Source organism: Emys orbicularis, chromosome 5 (genome assembly GCF_028017835.1).
Source record: "Emys orbicularis isolate rEmyOrb1 chromosome 5, rEmyOrb1.hap1, whole genome shotgun sequence".
Lineage (NCBI taxonomy): Eukaryota > Metazoa > Chordata > Testudines > Emydidae > Emys > Emys orbicularis.
The window spans coordinates 28,253,343-28,274,892 of NC_088687.1; the positions used below are offsets into that span (position 1 = coordinate 28,253,343).

At 42.4% G+C, this 21,550-nt stretch overlaps 1 protein-coding gene across 1 annotated transcript; it reads left to right on the top strand.

Annotated features, from left to right (window-relative positions):
- The first annotated feature begins 12,026 nt into the window (after nt 1–12,026).
- Nucleotides 12,027–21,294, top strand: PLAC8 (placenta associated 8). Its single transcript, XM_065405610.1, has 5 exons — nt 12,027–12,084; nt 14,782–14,926; nt 15,741–15,865; nt 18,115–18,223; nt 20,963–21,294. Exons 2-4 carry the CDS (start codon nt 14,818–14,820, stop codon nt 18,217–18,219), a joined length of 339 nt encoding a protein of 112 aa, XP_065261682.1. The 5' UTR covers nt 12,027–12,084; nt 14,782–14,817; the 3' UTR covers nt 18,220–18,223; nt 20,963–21,294.
- The last annotated feature ends 256 nt before the right edge of the window (nt 21,295–21,550 follow it).

The window sequence follows — 21,550 nt, forward strand, 5'->3', positions numbered from 1 at the left end:
AGAGTATGTATTAATACCTGGGGGAGCAAACAACTGTGCATATCTCTCTATCAGTGTTATAGAGGGCGAACAATTTATGAGTTTGCCCTGCATAAGCTTTATGCAGGGTAAAACGGATTTATCTGGGTTTAGACCCCATTGGGAGTTGGGCATCTGAGTGCTAAAGACAAGCACACTCCTGTGAGCTGGTTTTCAGGTAAACTTGCAGCTTTGGGACAAGTGATTCAGACCCTGTGTCTTTGTTAGAGCAGACTGGAGTGTCTGGCTCAGCAAGACAGGGTGCTGAAATCCTGAGCTGGCAGGGAAAACAGAAGCGGGGTAGTCTTTGCACATTGGGTGGCAGCTCCCAAGGGGGTTTCTGTGATCCAACCCGTCACAGGCACCATATTACAAATATACATAAGAATGGCCATGTTGGGTCAGACCAATGGTCCAGCTAGCCCAGTATCCTGTCTTCCGACAGTGGCCACTGCCAGATGCTTCAGAGGGAATGAACAGAACAGGGTAGTTATCGAATGATCCATCCCCTGTTATCCAGTTCCAGCTTCTGGCAGTCAGAGAGGTTTAGGGACACCCAGAGCCCCGTGTTGTGTCCCTGACCATCTTGGCTAATAGCTATCGATAGATCTATCCTCTCTTAACTTATGTGGTCCTTTTTTTTTTTTTTTTTTAAACCCAGTTATACTTTTTGCCATCACAGTGTCCCTGGCCACAAGTTGCAAAGGTTAACTGTGCGTTGTGTGAAGAAATACTTCCTCTTGTTTGTTTTAAACCTGCTGCCTATTAATTTCATTTGGTGACCCCCTAGTTCTTGTGTTAAGTGAAGGGATTAATAACACTTCCCTATTCACTTTCTCCACACCACTCATGATTTTATAGACTTCTTTCATCCCCCCTCAGTCATCTCTTTTCTAAGCTGAACAGTCCCAGTCATTTTAACCTCTCTTCATATAGAAGCTGTTCCATACCCTTACTCATTTTTGTTGCCCTTCTCTGTACTTTTCCCAATTTTAGTATATCTTTTTTATTTTTTGAGATGGGATGACCAGAATTGCACACAGTATTCAACGTGTGGGGGTACCATGGATTTATAGAGTGACATTATGATATTTTCTGTTTTATTCTCTACCCCTTCCCTAATGGGTCCTAACATTATCTTTTTTGACACCCACTGCACATTGAGCAGATGTTTTGAGAGAACTATCCATGATGACTCCAAGATCTTTCTTGAGTGGTAACAGCTAATTTTGTCCCCATCATTTTGTACGTAAAATTGGGATTATGTTTTCCAAAGTGCATTACTTTGCATTTATCAACATTGAATTTCATCTACCATTTTTGTTGCCCAGTCACGCAGTTTTGTGAGATCCTTTGTAATGCTTCGCTTTGGACTTAACTATCTTGAGTAATTTTGTGTCTGCGAACTTTGCCACCTGTTTACCCCTTTTTCCAGATCATTTATGAATATATTGAACAGCACTTGTCCCAGTACAGATCCTTGGGGGGACCTCGCTGTTCACCTCTCTCCATTGTGAAAATTGGCCATTTATTCCTTTGTTTGCTGTCTTTTAACCTTCCCTTTTATCACGACTGCTGACTTTGCTTAAGAGCCTTTGGTGAGGTACCTTGTTAAAGGATTTCTGAAAGTCCAAGCATACTATGTACACTGGATCATCCTTGTCCATACGTTTGTTGATCGCCTCAAAGAATTCTAAGAAATTGATGAGCCATGATTTCCCTTTACAAAAGCCATGTTGACTCTTCCCCTCTTAAATTGTGTTAATCTATGGCTGATAAGTCTGTTCTTTGCCTCAGTTTCAACCAATTTGCCTGGCATGGAAGTTAAACTTGCGATCCTGTAATTGCCAGGATCGCCTATGGAGCCTTTTTTAAAAACTCATTGTTAAGTTAGCTATTCTCCGGTCATCTGGTACAGAGGCTGGTTCAAGCGATAGGTTATATACCACAGTTAGTAGTTCTGCAATTTCATATTTGAGTTCCTTCAGAACTCTTGGGTGAATACCATCTGGTTTGGGTGATGTGTTGCTGTTTTTTTTATCAATTTGTTCCAAAATCTGCTCTAATGACATTTCAATCTGGGATAGTTCCCCAGACTTGTCATGTGTGAGAATCTCCTTCACATCTTCTGCAATGAAGACCAATGCAAAGAATTCATTTCGCTTCTCTGCAATGGCCTTGTCTTCCTTGAATGCTCCTTCAATACCTCGATCATCCCATGGCCCCACTGATTGTTCAGCAGGCTTGACGCTTTAAAAAAATAGCTGTTAGTTTTTGTGTCTTTCGCTAGTTGCGCTTCAAATTCTTTTTTGGCATGTCTAATTATACTTTACCCTTGACTTGCCAGAGTTCATGCTCCTTTGTAGTTTCTTCAGTAGGATTTGACTTCCAATTTTTAAAGGATGCCTTTTTGCCTCTAATCACCTCTTTTACTCTGTTATTTGGCCATGATGGCATTTTTTGGTCATTGTTTTGTTTTGTTGGATTTTTTATTTTTTTTTATTTAGGGTATACATTTAATTTGAGCCTCTGTTATGGTGTTTTTTAAACGTTTCCATACAGCTTGCAGGCATTTCACTCTTGTGACTGTTCCTTTTAATTTCCATTTAATTACCTTCCTCATTTTTCTGTAGTTCCCCCTTTTGAAGCTAAATGCTGCTGTGGTGGGCTTCTTTGGTATTTTTTCCTCTACAAGGATGTTTAAATTTAACTATATTTTGGTCACTATTACTGAGCGGTTCAGCTATATTCACCTCTTGGACCAGATCCTGTGCACCACTTAGGACTAAATCAAGAATCGCCTCTCTCCTTGTGGGTTTCGGGACTAGCTGCTTCAAGAAGCAGTCATTAATGGTGTCTAGAAATTTTCTCTTTTTATCCCACACTGAAGTGACATGTACCCAGTCAATATGGGGATAGTTGAAATTCACCCCTTATTAATGAGTTTCCTATTTTTGTAGTCTCTCTAATCTCCTTGAGCATTTCACAGCCACTGTCACCATCCTGATCAGGTGATCGGTAGTGTATTCGTACTGCTATACTCTTATGAATCAAGCATGGCATTTCTATCCATAGGGATTCCATTGTACAGTTTGATTCAGTTAAGATTTTTACTGTATTTGACTCCATGCTTTCTTTCACATATAGTGCCACTCCCCCACCAGCACAACCAACTCTGTCATTCCTATATATTTTATACCATAGTATTACCATGTTCCATTTCTCTCCCCTACCCTATTACCAATTGCACATTGCAAAGATTTCAAAGCTTGACCATTATCCCCATGCCACTATAGCACGTTGTACAAGATGCAGGAGGAACACTGAGGAATGACATTGCAACTGTGTGGCCTAGTGGCTAGGATCATTCCTAGCTCTGCCACTGGCCTGCTGGGTGACATTGGGTAAGTCATTTCACCTCTTTGTGTGCCTCAGTTTTCCATCTGTAAAACTGGGATAATGATATAAAGTTATTTGAGATCGACTGATGAGACACACTGTATAAAAGGTAGGTCTTTTGTTTATTACCTAGCTACATTAGTGTATCAACTGTAAACCTAAGTGAGAACTACAACTGTCTAAATTACCACTTACTCCTATCGACAGACATTTCTCTCCCTGTTTAAAAAACTAGGAAATTAAATGGCAAAAAACTTAGTTAACACAGAGTGAAGGATGCCCGGCAATAGCTTGTTCCCTTCTGGAACGCTGAGTTCAGAAAAACTCTAACTTCTGAAAACGGGGTGTTATTTGGAGGGGAGGTCCTCACACAGGCTCTGAAAGGGTTAATGAGGGCCTGAGAGGCCCTGGAGACACCCCTGTGGGGGGAGGAGGTGAGAGTACCTGGTTTAATTAGAGATGAAGCCGAGCTGGGGCGTGTTATAACGGGAGAAAGTTGAGCGCAAGGGGCTGGGAGTTTGGCTGAGAAAGTTTGGAGAGGGACCTGGCTGCAGTCTGAGACTGAGGCAGCTGGAGAAGCCAGGATGACACCTACTGGGTGGACAATGAGAGTGGTGATGAGGAAGATAATGACTGACACTCAGGGGTTCTACAGCAGGAGATGCGAGTAATGCCAGTCATAGTGCTAAACACTTGGTATTATCTCTCTAGCTGCGCTGTTAGTGCTAAACACTTGGTACTGTCTCTCTATCTGCGGTGGTATTTCAGTGTTTGTTGGATTGTTTATCTGCTGAGTGGATTTATTAATAGAGGAACTGTGATAAATTGCAATTTATCTCCTGTGCTCCCCAGGTCTGTCATTCTGATAACACTGGTAGTAATCTTCCTGAGGCTGTAGCTGTTTAAGAGTCCGAACCTTTATCGACCATTGTGGTCTAAATAAATACCAATTCATCGATTAGGCTACAATGTAGAGAACATTGATAAGAGCAATTTTAGGATGCAGATGCCAAGCTTTTGGTTCAGATTGGAAAAACAACTCTTAGAAACTTGGAACTCCTCCAGGCCCAAGCTCTGCGAGTGGCATGTGGTGCAATAACACCAGTGTGTGTGTTGCAATAGCCACCAGAGGCGCACCTATAAATCTAACGATGAAATGGTTACAACTAACCTTTTGGGCAGAAGTACACAACGGATTGATAGGGATTGCTGGGAGCTTAGTAGACCAAGTGGTATGGATTGCCACGGACTTCCTCTGACTATAAGGGTAAATAAATAGGTGTATGAAAAAGGAGATATATTAAAAAAAAGAAAAATGGAGCGAACTCCATGGGAAATCAAATTACAGCTAGACAGGTATTCCCCCATTTTTGGAATTGTATGAAATAAATTAGGGAAGGAAAAGCGACATATTATGACCAATGAAATTTCTGAATTTATTTATGAAAAATGGGGCCAGCTTTGCCAAGTCTATACAGATGGATCAAAAGACGACAGCATGGGAGAGTGGGAACAGCCGTCTGTGTTCCTAGTCTTGGAATCCAGAAATCTAGAAGGCTATAAAATGATGTTCTGAGGGCTGAACTCCTGGGGATAATGTTGGCACTAACCTGGATAAGAGACATGGGACTGGCTGCTGCTACAATTTAATCTGATTCCTTGTCAGGTGTTATGATGATCAGAACAGGGACTTTAGAAAAGAGAATTGTGCCTTAAATGGTGGTTAAACTTGATAAAAAGACTCGACATACAGACAGGTGGTGTAATGTGTGCAAAACCAAAGCAACTGCTGTTCGTGTTCTATGGCATTGTGGGCAATATTCTACGGAAAGATCGTTTCTTTTGAAGAAGTGAATCGGCTTGGAATCGAAGATTTCCCCCTAAATGGACTGGTGGGGAGTCAGGGAAATGGAATGTGCAAGCCTGTCTGAGTTTCCTTAAGGGGCGCGGGGGGGGGGGGGGGGAGAGGAGAGAGAGCGAGCTTGGCTATTTAAAAACCAATGAAGGAAGAAGGTGGCAGTTGTAGCTTTGTATGATGCTGCTGCTGTGCCCCCCCCCCCGCAAAAAAAAGGGGGGGGGACAAAGGAAGGGGTTGCAGGTAGAGAGGGAGGAACTCTGCAGACTCTCTGAGACTACAGAGATTGGAAGGAGAAAGCCCAGGGAAAGAGTTGGAGCTGGGAACCTCTCTGGAGTGGGGAAGTCTGGCAAGAGGCCAGGAGAGAGACAACGCAGCCACTGGGCATGGAACAGCTTCCAGAAGTAAGCCCTGATAAAAGGGCAGGATTTGAACTGCCAGGGAGAAAGCCCTGGGAGGTGCTCGGTGTAGGGACACAGCAGGGGAGGGATAAGAGGTCAAGCCCAAAGAAAGTAGAAATTGGGAAGTTTGGATACTTTTAGTTTGGGATTTTTCTTAGAGGATTCAGGGGATGAAGAGAGTGGAAAGCCCAGAGAGAAGCCAGTGAGGACCATGGGGTCCGGAGGTGAGGCTGAAGACCCTTTAGTGAGGACATTAGGCTGTTTTCTACTGGACTTTGTTGCCCCAGAAGGATGGACTTCAATCGTGACCTGGCTGGAGAGCTGGGCCCTGGGAAGAGGCAGACCACTGGAAAACCAGAGCAGATGTCAGCAGGAGGGCACCAGATGGGGAGAGAGCCACTACACCCTGCCTGGCCATGAGGGGGTGCTCCAATGGCAAGTTAACCCCTTTCACACCAGGAAATAGAGCTTTAAGGTAAATGCCCATGAAGCCTTAACTCTGCCCTCTTTGAACAATGCCCCAGCATGCCCATAACATGCATACCCTCACTCTGCCTTTTCACTGTAACAGATAGGTGCTATCTGCATTTGCCCTACCCTCAAACCCTGAGCCCACATCCCTGACAGAATACCATGCTTGTAAAATATAACAGCCACTTCATACCCTTTTACAAACCCTTCACACTTGCACACAAGCTACCAAAGAGGCTGTGGATGGGACACCCAAGGTTTTTGCCATGATGTAATCTTAGTTATATAAGAGTTTTAATTAGAGTGCAGTGTCACAGACCCTATACCTGAACTGCTCTCAGTGGTACTTCTTGACAAGAATTAAAACAAGTGGCTCTTCCTGTTCCATATTTTAAAAACAGTATTTACCAATACAATTTAGCTACTGCGAATCCTTGATTAAATGTGAGACCTTTCCCAATTCTAACATTATAGGATGGTGCTATATGTATACACTGTATGCAGGACTAATTTATGCCATACTGTAGCCATTGCTACTCCTAGGATAGATGTAGCTATTGATTAGAGGACAGACGTTTTCCCAGGTTACTAACGGTGACATGGTTACATCCACTAGCTCATAGCTAAGGGTTGTACTTACACTTGGTATGCCCTTAACATATATCCATTTAGACAGATATTGTTTTCTAGTGTTCTAGTGTCAGTTGTATATCAGTTCAGTTCAATACTGTCCATGTTTTAATGATTAATTTTCCCCAGGTTCTGTATACTGCCATCTGGGGACGAGATCATATTGCTTCAAAGATGATACCTGTGCACCAAAAGGTGTCCTTGCAGTGGGTTGCTGCCGTTGGCTCCAGACCATAGTTACTACAGAGTTAGAGTTCACCACTTGGAGCTTTACGCCAAAATCTGTTTTCTTAGCTTCCTTCACACGATACAAACACTGGAGCTTGTGACTCTGCATTTAATTAGCCAGGTGCCTCCTGAATAGGGTGACCAGATGTCCTGATTTTATAGGGAGCGTCCTGATATTCAGGGGGTTTTCTTATATCGGTGCCTATTACCACCCACACTCTGTCCTGATTTTTCATACTTGCTATCTGGTCACCCTGCTCCCGAACCAACTGTCAGGACATCAAGGCTGCTGCAGAAGAAGAATAAAGCTGTCATCTACAAGGTGCTGTGAGCCGGTTTTTGGCTTGGGTCTCCTCTGAGGATTTTGTATTGTTGCTGAGTACCTGTCAAGACATGTCCCTTTTCTGGTTCAACATTGTGGGACTTGATATTATGGGCATTTAGAAGCTTTTAATTTGATAACTTAATTCCTTTCACTATCTCTAAACAAAACACCAAAATGACGCAAACTGTACAAGGGCAACATTCAAAACAAATAATTAACAAGACTTATCCCAACACAATGTTACTTTAGCTGGAACTGACTTTTATATTTTCAATGAGTTGATTACGTTTAACAATATATATCATTACATTACAAAACATTGTAGCTGTAATATAGCCATTAATACGACATTAATATTAGGATGGCTTGCTCAGTGAACTTCTGAATTTCAACCTGGGTTCTGCCAAACAACTGGCTATATTGCCTGACAAACTCCAAATCAAAATTATATATAACATTAGTTACAATTAAATGGTTCATTGACAAACATACCTATATTTATGACTGACTTTTGCAAAGACTGAACCACCACTGGTGTCTTATAGGGACACACCCATGGTGGTTAATCCCTAATTATAGTGTGGTACCACAAGGCATTTTTTTTTTTACTATTAATATTTTTTATTCACACCTCTGTGCGCAAAAATATTCCTGTTGCACCAAATCTCCCCAAAAGCATGAAAAAAATCACAAAGTATATGACTGCAAACTGATGGTATAGCATGTTTCAAACTAATGGGTTTCTGTGCAAAATATGTTTTTAAAAGTTGGTTTTTAAAAGCCATTTGGTTTTCATTCTGCAAAAGAAAAGTTTTTTTTTTTTTAAATGGCGTTGTTTGTCATCTTAAAAGAGTTGGCTTTAATGTTTAAATTGTTAGTGATTCAGGGGCCTAAGCTAGAGATAAGTGTGGGTGTTTAAAAAAGTATTTTGTTGCAATCTGTTGGTTTGGTGTTTTAAACTGCTGGGGGTTGGGGGTGACTGAGTTTGTGCAAAACGTGTGTGTTTTTTTAAAAAGTACATTGCTGTTTTTTTTTAAAAAGTATATGGCTGCAAACTGATGGTATGGTGTGTTTCAAACTAACAGAGGGTGCTGTGCAAAATGTGTTTTAAAATGGATTTTAAAAGTTGTTTTTTAAAGCAGTTTGGTTTTTATTCTGCGAAATGAGATGTGTTTTTAATTTTTTTTTTTTTGTGGGTTTTGGTCTTTTTTAAAGTGGTAGAAATAAACTCAAACCCTGTGTTGTTGTACAGCCTGAAATGGATTATTTTGTTTTAAAGCTATGACTTTTTAAATAGAAAAACACCCTAATGAATATTTTATTTTTTAAGTTTACAAGACAGTTTAATGTGTTTTATAATAATAATGTCTGCTCCACAGTACAGTCAAAACATAAGAGATCCTTAGACCAGAGGGTAAACAAGCACAAAAGAAAAAGGAAAGAGACAGCTGAAAAGGAAAATTCACCAGCGTCAACGGCTGATGGAGGGATGAAGCCCAGTAAATATATTTTGCTTATTGGTTTGGTTATTTTATGAGGTTTTGTATTTTAAATAAATACATAGGTGTGGGTGAGAAAGATGGTAAAGTTCAGTTTTGTAAAATGTTTTTTTCCCCCTAATCAGGCATATGCAACCCAGTCTTTCCCCTCAGCTTTTCCATGACTTCTAAAACACACGTTCTTGGTAAGAGATGGCCTCTTCTGTCTGGTTCTGGAACTTATGGGTTGATGGTGCTGCGCTCTGATTGGCAGAGGGTGGTGGGAGGAGTTCTAAGAGGGGTCACACGACCCACTTCTGGACGGGTCACCCTGACCCGGACTCCCCCCAATTGGTCAAATCTCCTCTCGGGGGTGGTCCCCAGCGGCTGAAACTACTTCTGGTCAGCAGCCGCCGCTGTCCAGCTGCCCAGCTCTGAAGGCAGTGCCGTAGCCAGCAGCAGCGCAGAAGTAAGGGTAGCAGTATCAACCCCCCATACAATAACCTTGCGACCCCCCCCCCCCCCCCCGCAACTCTTTTTTGGATCAGGACCCTACAGTTACAACAACATGAAATTTTAGATTTAAATATCTGAAATCAGGAAATTTACAATTTTTTAAATCCTATGACCGTGAAATTGACCAAAATGGACCATGAATTTGGTAGGGCTCTACTTATGGCAGTTGCTGTCTGTTTTGTGGATGTACTTGTGACCTCCCATGTGATAACCTCATGACCACTCCCCCACTCCCGAAGGTTGTAACCCCCAGTTTGAGAATGCTTGTCCTACAGGTTAGTATATCAATGATCTCAACTTATTATCATATATGGCAATGTTTTCTCATGCCCCTCTTGTGGTTAGGTATCTGCGGATGTAACCCATGCACCTGTTATGTACGTAAATTCGTTGCTATGACACTCTTGTGGTTGGACTCATGTTCCTGTTGTCAGAAATTACTTTTAAACACTCTATTTTCAACTCCCTGGCAATTGAGGTTTTCCGCTGGGCTGATTGTTTGTTCAAAGTTTCTGTTGTTTGTTCAAAGACCTCAAGCCTTATGCTGACTGATGAAGTTAATGTCTTACAGGTTACAGACAGTACCGGGTTTACAGTGGTGCCAATGGTGCTGTGGCGCTGGGCCCACACTGAGAAGGGGCCCCAGCACCTGCCCCAAGGCCCTGCCCCCCCCTTCGTCCATGCTCTGCCCCGAGGCCCCACCCTCACTCAGCTTCTTCCCCCTGAGGTTCTGCCCGCCACTCACTCCTCTTCGCCTCCTCCTACCCTTGCCCCCTGCTTACTCCTCTCTGCACCAGGGCCCACAAAAGATTAATCCGGCCCTGGATACAAGCCTGTAGGTTCCTTGCATTACTGCTGAATATAAGAAAGGCAGAATACAATGAAGGCAAAGCAGTGAATATAATAAAGGCAAGCTAGCCCTATGGGCTACAACTCTCCTATCAGAGATCTGTTTCCATCTTAGAATCTAAACTTAGTTTTATCACACCTACGGAGTCTTCCTTTTGATCCTATGGCAATTTGTTCTACGTGGGACTATTCTACAAAGACTGCATTTCTAATAGCTATTACATCAGCCAGGATAGTGTCTGAGATGCAAGCACTATTGGCGGAACCTCCATTTGCAATTTTTCCCATGAAAAAATTATTTTTGAAGCCACATCCCAAATGTATGTCAAAAGTAATTTCATTTGAACCAAACTGTTCATTTGCAGCTGTTTTTTCCAAAGCCTCATGATAACCAAGGTGAGGGGAGACTACACTCCTGGGATGTGTATAGGGCCCTATTTTTCTATATTCATAATACCAAACCATGTAAATAAGTTACTTTTAAATAACACAATAAGGGAATTCGGAATAAAGGTTAGGCACATAACTCAAACAGTGTTTATTAGGAATTTTAAAAGGCAATTGCTGAAGAAGTTGTGTGTAAAGAGGAAACTTTAATCATGGTCCAGAATTAAAAAACAAAGAAAGCTAATGCTAAAAAGAAAAAAGGAGTTTGAGAAAGAAATTACATACTTGTTCCTTTTAATTGTTTTGTCTTTAATTTATGTTTTATGATGCGACAATTAATAATTCCATAAAAGACCATGGGGTTAGAAAAATCTTCAGATTCGATAAGGAAAACATGCTGCAATTTAAAATGTGAGATATGAGTCTGCCAAAGGTCACATGTTTAAAGAATACCTTCTGATTGGCTCCGGTGATTTTGCCTGCTTTATCTTAGGTTTCAGAGTAGCAGCCGTGTTAGTCTGTATCCGGAAAAAGAACAGGAGTACTTGTGGCACCTTAGAGACTAACAAATTTATTAGAGCATAAGCTTTCGTGGGCTACAGCCCACTTCTTCGGATGCATATAGAGTGAAACATATATTGAGGAGATATATATACACACATACAGAGAGCATGAACAGGTGGGAGTTGTCTTACCAACTCTGAGAGGCCAATTAAGTAAGAGAAAAAAACTTTTGAAGTGATAATCAAGATAGCTCAGTACAGACAGTTTGATAAGAAGTGTGAGAATACTTACAAGGGGAGATAGATTCAATGTTTGTAATGGCTCAGCCATTCCCAATCCCTATTTAGCCCTGAGTTGATTGTGTCTAGTTTGCATATCAATTCCAGCTCAGCAGTCTCTCGCTGGAGTCCTTTACTCTCACAGATCTTGGGAGACAGACCTGTCCTCGCTTACAGACAACCCCCCAACCTAAAGGAAATACTCACCAGCAACCACACATCACTGAACAAAAACACTGACCCAGGAACCTATCCTTGTAACAAAGCCCGATGCCAACTCTGTCCACATATCTATTCAAGTGACATCATCATAGGGCCTAATCACATCAGCCATACCATCAGGGGCTCGTTCACCTGCACATCTACCAATGTGATATATGCCATCATGTGCCAGCAATGCCCCTCTGCCATGTACATTGGCCAAACCGGACAGTCTCTACACAAAAGAATTAATGGACGCAAATCTGACATCAGGAATCATAATACTCAAAAACCAGTGGGAGAACACTTTAACCTGTCTGGCCATTCAATGACAGACCTGCGGGTGGCTATCTTACAACAGAAAAACTTCAAAAACAGACTCCAACGAGAGACTGCTGAGCTGGAATTGATATTTATTTAATAATAAATATGCTCTAATAACCTTTGTCTCTAAGGTGCCACAAGTACTCCTGTTCTTTTTGCTTTATCTTAAGCTCCCAGAAGAGAGGTTTTTGCCATTTGGCTGGTGTGGTGACACTGTGTGGTGAGACTCTTTTATCTTTGCTTTGCCCTTTTTAATTTGCCCTTTTTTACTTTCTGTGCTTTTTAAAAAACTTCCTTGGAGATCCCTGAAAGATGTCTATACACCAGCACCTTCCTTGCAAAATGTAACTAATTTAAGGTTATATTTTCTCTCTCTATCACTAATACTTAGCAGCCTTTGTGCAGTTGTTTAATAGCCTTTATTTAGAAATGTACTACCTGCATAAAACCTAATTTTCTCTAAAAATGAGGAAATGCATGATTACTATAAAAATTTAATAACACTTCTCCTTTATTCCTCTGTCATTAATACTTTGTACATTTGTTTAACAGACTTAGAAGCAAGCATATTTCCTTCTTAAAATGAGAGAAATGTTTGATGATACATAGATAACTTGTCTTTATTCCTCCACTGTTAATGCATTTTATGGTTATTTAATGCCTTTTTTTAGAAATGGACTAAAGGGATTCAGGCATTGTAACATTGAGCCTTGCAATGACTTACCTTTAGGCACCTAGGTACCCAGTGGAATCCACTGCCCTGCATTAGAGGCCTGGGCTCCCTATACAATGCATAGGGAGAGTTAGGCACCTAAGAATGGGGTCCACGAAAGCTGGAATGCTGAGTGGGGAGCTGCCTAATCTAGGTAATGGGAAATACGGAGAAGAGGGGCGTGGCCTAGGCTCTTAGATCCCTTTGAGGAGTGGGGCTTAAGTCCAGGCTGGACAGAGACAGTTCCATTTGTTCTGGATTCACAGCCATGAACCATCTCTTGGAAGTAGGTACCTAACCCATTTCTGATAAGAAATGGAGTTGGTGGTGCCCCCCCTCAGGAACTTTTAGCCATTGGTTAAAGCAGTGGTTCTCAACCAGGGGTACATGTACCCCTGGGGATACTCAGAGGTCTTGCAGGGAGTACTTAAATCATCTAGATCAGTGTTTCTCAACCTGGGGGTTGCACCCCCGGGAGGAGTGTCAAGGGACAGGTTTAAGGGGGTTGCAAGTGCAGGGCCGGCATTACGGGGTGGCAAGCGGGGCAGTTGCCCAGGGTTCCACGACACAGGGGCTAAGTTACGTGCTTCAGACCTGCTGCCTGGGACTTGGGCTTCAGACAAGGCTCACAAGTGAAAGACAGGCTGAAGTATCGCACCAAAATGTAAGTACAATATTTATACACACATTGATTTATTTTATAATGACATGGTAAAAATGAGCAAGTCGGCCATGTTTCAGTCATAGTGCGCTGTGACACTTTTGCGTCTGATTTTGTAAGCAAGTAATTTTTAAGTGAGGTGAAACGTGGGGTACATGACAAATCAGACTCCTGAAATGGGGAGGGACAGTGGTCTGGAAAGGTTGAGAACCACTGGGTTAGAGAACTTAGCCTAGATATGGGACACCTGGGTTCAATTCCCCTCGCCCCCCTTCCTAATGTGGAACAGGGACTTGAACCTTCCTCTTTCCAGGAGAGTACCCTAACCACTGGGCAGTGGGGTATTCTCAGGCAGGTTGCTGTCTCCTGTTGGAGTCATTCACTGTGCATAAATTATTAAATATTGCCCTTTATTCCTGAAATCGGCAGGAGTTAGGCACCTAGATACATTTGAGGATCTGGGACTAACTGCCTAAAAATATTTTCCCTTAAAAATGAGAAAAGGCATGGAATACATACACACACTTTATTTTTATCTTTAAGACTTTGTACAATCATTTAATGACTTTATTTTAAAATATCCTAACTCCACAAATCCTTCTTCAAATGAGGAAAATTCATTTTATATTTATTTATTTTATGTTTAATGCTTCCAGTGAAGGTTAATGCCATAAAATTTTAAAAATTAGTGTGCTGCCTATTGTGAATTGCTTTTCTAGGCACCTAAGTCTCCCTCTGCACTCTATAGGATCTGGGTGCCTGTGTTGTGAATTCCCTGTGGCAGCAGGATACCTGAACGTTCAGCATTGCAACTATGAGTGTTGCAGCACCAAAGTCCCCCTCATGAATCTTGCCCATTGTTGTCTGAAATGCTGTTTACTGCTGCCAAAATAATTCTTGACTTTGATCGGTCATCAATGAAATCAAAGGAAGTTTGCCTGAGGGAAGGATTGAGGGTTAGCTGCAGCAGGAAAATCCTGACTTGGGGGCTAATCTCTGGTCCCAGGGTGTTCTCTTGCAGAAAAGCAGCAACAGAGAGATTTCCGTTTCTGTGATAACATCCATAGTGTGTTGTGTTGTGATGTTCTCAGATCACACAAGCTAAGTAGGCTCAGAGTAGGTCAGAACTCACCTGGGAGAGGGCCAAGGAACCAGTAGGTGTTGCTGGAAGATATGTTGTTGCCATCCAGTTAGTGGCACCCTTTCCTTTGAATCAGGAATGAACTATGCCCCAGTGTGATGTGAGGGAGAAATGTGCTTTTGAATGAAAATTTACACCCACTCATAACCTGGACTAAAAATGGGCCAAATTCATCCCTGGTCCAACTCCATTGACAACAATTTGACCTCATGTGTCCACCAAAACTATCCAGTTATCAAATGGACAGCATTGCTTCCAATGAAGTGAGAAACATGTTGCCATTTCCCAAAGAAATGTGAGTAACATTCCTCCAATTGTGTCACCACAATGACACAAGACACCCTGACTACAGCTAGTCCCTAACAGACTTGCAAAACCGTTCCTTTTCTTGTTTTCCTTTCAGAATGTAAACTTCTGAACTCAGCTGGTGAAAGTAGACATGGCCTCTCCCTCTGTCATCATTGTACAGCCCCAACTTACGGTGGCTAATGCACCAAGTAATGCCTGGCAGACCGGGTTGATGGACTGCTGCAGTGACTGTGGAGTCTGTAAGTGGATAGTCAAATATTGTATTTTTGTTTTGGCTTCGGGTGGCTTGATGTTTGGCTTACTATTATATCTTCAGTCTCTTACTGGGTATGACTTTAAATGGGGGATGGAGGAATCCCGTTTGTCTATTTTATATTTATTTAAAGGAGTGGCTTGTAGTTGTATTTCCTATAGCCACTCTGAGAGCCAGTCACTAGATGGCTACATCACCCAATCATTCTTACACAAAGCAGCTACTTGTACTCCAGCCCCACTTAGAGAAAGTTCATCGGGATCTGCTGAGGGTCACCGCTCCAGAGAGGTGTGTTTTTACAGCTGATAACTAACATGGGTTAGCCATCTTGCTGTAAAATCCTAGTGGAGGCAAAGTGCTCATGTAGCTTTTTGTGATGTATCTACACAAGTTCAACTCTATCTCCCCCACCTGTGGTTCACCTCGCTTAGTTACATCATGGTAAAAACTACAATGCCTTGCCTTCACTAGAATTTTACAGTGAGACAACTAAAGCGTGTGTGTGCTAATCTACTATAAAAACACACCTTTTTTGAAAGTGAAAAAATGGCCTTCATTCATTATGAGGGGGAGGGAGAGAAGAGTTGCCAATTAAAGCCTCACATGACATTGCTATAATGGTCTTTCAAAGATCTTGCCCTCCTTTGCACTAGCTCTGGCCCATTGGCACATCCCTAACTTTCTCCTTCCAATTTTCTAGGCATTTCTACATCTCTCCTAAAAGTGGTGGTGAAAGTTAACTGTCTGCGTGAATGAAGGGGAGAACATTGAGTGAGCCTCATTTGTTTGTCTTTATCCAGGCCTGTGTGGAACATTCTGTTTCTGTTGTCTTGGATGTCAAGTAGCAAGTGACATGAATGAATGCTGCTGTTGTAGCGAAAGCGTTGCCATGAGGACTCTCTACCGGACAAGATACAGAATCCCTGTTAGTTACTATTTAATATTTTGTTTTGCTCATGCTCAAAGAACAGCCCTTAAAGCAACATGTCATTGATCTAAGCAGATCAGTTGGCTACATTTTCATTAGCCAGCTTCCACCCAGTGTGATTCCTCCGCATCTGAACACGGCTGCTAGGAGTCTTCCCTTATGATTTGAGGGCAATGTGGTCTAGAAGTTAGCAGAGGATTGGGCATCTGGAGAGTTAGGTTCTACTTGCAACTGCCACTGACTCACCGTGTAGCCTTGCACAAGTCCCTTAGCTCTTCTTTCCTTTGTTCTCCCCATCTGTAAAATAGATCATTCCTTGGCACTGTTGTAAAGGGCTCTGAGATAATTTCATGAAAAGTATAAGTGCAATTATCCATTATTAATTGATGACCCTTTAAAGTGGAGTTTTGCTATGTACCTGAGATAGAGAGAACCCCCTCTGATGAGGCATTGGTTACATTTAAATATCCATCTAAATTAAATGTATATTGGATAATTTGTAATGCAGACATTGTACATAATACTAACCTGAGAATCAACCTCCATTTAGCCCAAACTACTTATCTAAATCTTGACTCTTACTCCCTCAGCATGAATCTCTGAGCCAAATGTTCTCCCAATTAGCTGAAAAGGTGTTGCAGAATGTAGCCAGAATTCTAAAAGTGTGGTTCAGTCAACAAGGTTGTTGTGTATGTGGTTTTTATTTAAGTTATAGTATTGTAGTTTCCGGAGTTAACTCCTTGTGTACCATAATACAAATAACAGAAAAGCCTAAGAAATGAAAAAATAAGATGAGCTAATATATGAAAATTAAATGACTAGATCACACTGAATTGGGATGTGATATGAACACAGGAGAGGAATAATATGAAGGGACTGAGGAAGGTTAGAAATATGGCCATGAAATTATAAAATGAGATTCAGCCTAATGTCCCTAAGGAAAAAAAATGGCAAACGTATATATGTTCTGTGAAAGACATGGAAAGGAATAACACTGAAATATACTTCAGGGTGATATTGGCCAAGAAATTACATATATGATTACAAATTCAATAGAGCAATAACAACACAAAGCCAAGGAGGTTTTGGGGATCTATACAGAAATATTATAGGCTAATTAAAAAAAACCCCAAACCTCAGCTTCTATTTAGGCACCTAAATGATTTTCTAAAGGACTCAACAGTAGCTTCAAAACCTGGCCGCTTCACTTAGGAGCCTAAATATAGGAGCTAAAATCTTTTAAAAATTTGGAGCTATGTCAGAGCAGGAAGGCAAAAGTTTCTCTATCCAGAACATATTTTCCCCCTGCTGGATCTTCAATACCTGAAGGATGCAGGTGAATTGGAAGGAAATTAGAGAAGAGCAGTGAAACTAATTTGGAGCCTGCATTGACCGTTAAGGAAAATTCAGAGCTAAATATGTATAGTTTTTGACAGTCAATAATAGTGGGGGCTATAACTACAAAGATCTGAAAGGTACAGAGCAGTGTGTTAAGGAGTGGTGGGAGGACTAGCAAAAGGATGAAGTTAAGAAAAGGAACAGTTTGGCTGAATATCAGAAAATACATCCTAACCCTAAATGCAAATCAACTGGACACTAGACTCCCAGTTTACCGGTTGAAAAATCCCACCACTGGAAACATTTAAACTGGACAGAACCCCAGAGGTTACTCTATAAGGAACAATCCTGCACAGGTAGGGAGCTGGGCTGACTTCATCATCTAACAGAGCTTCCAGTCTCTATTCTCAGTCTGGTTTCCATCTGCTAAAGGGGGTTGTTATTGGGTAAACTCCACTCATTAGATAACTCTGCTTCCTAATTTGTGTAAATAAAGTCTTTGGTGCCTAAACCAGCCCTCTTAAGAGGTAACTTGCTACCAGCACCAGTCTCTCTGCCTTCTACAGCAAGCAATTGGGCATATTTTTGGGGGGGAGGGGGGGACGGGACAGGAAAGGGAGGGGCTTACTGGGGTAAAAAGCAGAGCTATGGACTAGATAACCAAGTAGGGTTTGGTATCTCTTTTAATTTCTATGAATCTGGGACAAAAATCCTTTGGTAAAAGAAGTTTAACTAAAATGTATCTTCCCCGCCCCCTTTCCCCCATAATGGCCCTGTCATCCCAGTCAAAGGCAGCACTGAAAGCCCATATTCTAGTCTGAGTTTAAATCCATTCAATGTGATAGTCAATGAAAAGTTAGATGTACATCTTAAGTTTACAGACTGTAATATGTTGTCTTTTTAAACAGGGATCCATCTGCTCTGATTTCTGCACTATCCTGTGGTGTCCTGTGTGTTCTCTTTGTCAAATAAAGAGAGATATTAACAGAAGGAAGCAAATGGGGATATTCTAATAAGGTTTGTCACTTACTTAATACATATTTGTAAGTGTTTGATAAATCAAGAGGCTTCTCTGATGTGATGTATCAATTTACTTCTAGGACAAATGGTAGAGATGATGGAAAATGCAATCAATGAACAGATTTGTATCTAATATATAAGGGAGATCGTGCTTTACCCACCCTTTATGTAACTAATGGACGTCATCTTGGGCCTAAGCTGGCCATCTATAATATGCATTTGGGGAAGCGGCAGATAAGCCTTTTACTTGACTCTGTATTAGAGAACCACAGCAGTAAGTGGGGCCCTACCAAATTCATGGTCTATTTTGTACAATTTCACAGTCATAGGATTTTAAAAATAGTAAATTTCATGATTTCAGCTATTTAAATTTGAAATGTCACAGTGTTGGAGTTGTTGGGGGGGCACAAGGTTATTGTAGGGTGGGGTTGCGATACTGCTACCCTTACTTCTTCGCTGCTGCTGGCAGCGCCACTGCCTTCAGAGCTGGGCAGCTGGAGAGCGGCAGCTGCTTCCCGGGAGCCCAGCTCTGAAGGCAGAGCCACTGCCAGCAGCAGCGCAGAAGCAAGGATAGCATGGTATGGTATTGCCAGCCTTACTTCTGCGCTGCTGCCTGCAGAGCTGGGCCCTCAGTCAGCAGCCACCACTCTCCAGCCGCCCAGATCTGAAGGCAGCAGTGCAGAAGTGAGGGTGGCCTGGTTTGGTATTGTCACCCTTACTTTTGCACTGCTGCTGGCAGGGCACTGCCTTCAGAGCTGGGTGCCCACCCAACAGCTGCCACCCAGCTCTGAAGGCAGCGCAGAAGTGAGGGTGGCCTGGTTTGGTATTGTCACCCTTACTTTTGCACTGCTGCTGGCAGGGCACTGCCTTCAGAGCTGGGTGCCCAGCCAACAGCTGCCACCCTCCGGCCACCCAGCTCTGAAGGCAGCGCAGAAGTGAGGGTGGCAATACCATGATCCCCCCTTAAATAGCCTTGTGAACCCCCCCTGAATCTCCCTTTTGGGTTGGGACCCCCAATTTGAGAAATGCTGGTCTTCCAGTGCAATAGGTATGGTATAGGTTAAAAGCACACAAAAGACCAGCTTTCACGGGGGGAGACCAGATTTCATGGTCCATGACGCGTTTTTCATGGCAGTGAATTTGGTAGGGCCCTAGTAATAATGAGTGAGAGTTACCTTAGTGACACAAGCCAATTTAAAAGGAAAAGTATTCTCATTAGAATGGGCAAAGTGCCTGACAGGAAATGCAAGGCCAGAAAGCAGCAAGGACCATCTGTTAGTGGGGGGAGAGCCCTGTTGGTAAACCACAGGTAGCAGGTGGGCATTCCACATTAGATGGCACTTCAAAATTCTGCAGTGAGACAGAAATGTGAAGGGCAGGGCTGGCCTAAGGGGAAATGGCAAACCCTGGGCAAACTTGTATTTTGGTGCCCCTAACCCCCGCTGCCTTCTCAGGCTCCACACCCATCTCCACTGCTCCCCAGGCTCCCCACTCCCACATCACCTCTGGGCCCTGCTGCCTCTCCTGGCCAGCACCATACCCCCATCTCTCCTCCCTCCCCCCCCCCCCCCGGATCAGCCACTAGAAGTGCATATTTTACCACTTTAGGGTGGGGATGAGCACTGATTTGACAATCTCATTGTCCAATCAGCTTGGCCTCTGGAATAGAGTGCATCCAGGAAGATGGAATGTTTGGCATGTGCTCAATAAACTGCTCCTCTTTCCCCTCCCCACCCCCGCAATTGCGGGATGCTGTTACGCACATGCCCCATTGCCCCAAGCTCCCTTCCATGGTCTCGCACCCCAGGCCTGCCCCACTCCTTGCCTCTTGACCACAACACCCCCCGACCATGGCATCCTGGACAGTCACCCACATCACCCACCCATAAGGCCAGCTCTGGCAAAAGGAACAGAGCATGTCAAATGCAAACAGGAATGGGGCCAGTGGTGTTTACTACAGGGAACCCACATGGCTCTACTGTTGAGTGAGCTGCAGAGAAAAGCAACTGCCACATCTGCTAGTCTCCCTTCGATCAGTGCCCTGGCAATAGGTGGGGTGAATAACCATTCCTTCATCTCCACCATGTAGTCTCACACCTGTAAAAGGGATTTGTTTGCTAGGACTTTACTCACTTGTTCAGGATTAGGCTTCTGATGTAGCTTTGTGGGATATTACCATGTAGCAGAACTTTACGTGATTGTGATTCTTGTGTTTGCACAAAGCTAAATAGTGTCGATTATGGAGAAAGTGTAGTTCCTGGGTGGCATTTTCAAAAGCACTCAGTGCTGAGCTAAATCTGCTCCCATTAGTGTCAGTGCAAAAACTCCCCTTGACTTCAGTGAAAGAAATTAAGCCAATGCTGGGAGCTTTTAAAAATCTCTCCAAAACTGTAGGCAAATACTTTCACCTTTTATGGAAGAAGAAAACACATATGAAGGAAGGTCTGAATTTCAGACACATAGTGAAGATCTTCGTCTAACAAAAGGAAAAGGCTTAGCTCTTGTATTTGATTTATTCTTTTTTCCATTAATACTCAGAGCCAAATCCTGTCCTCATACCTCTCCAGCTTCCTTGATTTGAGGCAGATTTATTTAAAATATACAGGTCTGCACTAGAAGCAATGATAAGCAATCAAGCAGCGTTAAAGTTAAGTAAATTTCAAGGTAGTGTATTAACAAAACCAATGGTATTCTGAATCTCTGCTTTGAGTGGAACTCTTTTCTCCACTATTTCAGGTGTTCCTGTACTTCCGGATTGTGCGTCGTAGAGCCTCTGTATACAAGACTCTTCCCATCGCCTGCTGTACTTACAGTTCAAGAAAGTGCTGTATGTATTTTAATTTGATTGTTGCAAAGCATGACTTATCTGGAAAAAGTCAACAAAGGAAAGAAACAACCTCAAATTTGTCTTTGCATGTATGTGTGTTAACTTTCACTATTGCTTCTCAAGTATCACTGTATGTACTAAGCTGTCTTGGAAAGAGTATTCTCCTGTTCTTAATATCTTGCTAATGCTAGTCTACTCTAAGTCTATTGTATTCTCTCATGACTATTTCTGCTGCCATCCTATAAGAACATAAGACAGAATAAATGCCGATAGTTAACTTGTTTTTCTGTTCCTTGAATCATCAGACAATGGTGTCATCGTGTGTCTCCTCCCCCCCCCCCCCCCCCGCCCCCGGATATAGTAGATGTCTAAACTGTAAATCCAATACAGGAAACTTGGAAGGTTAGAATTATACTGCAGTTTTCATACACTGAAACTCAAACTACTAGCAAGTGAAGTACTACAGGTGACTGTTTAAACAAAGGCATCATAGGATT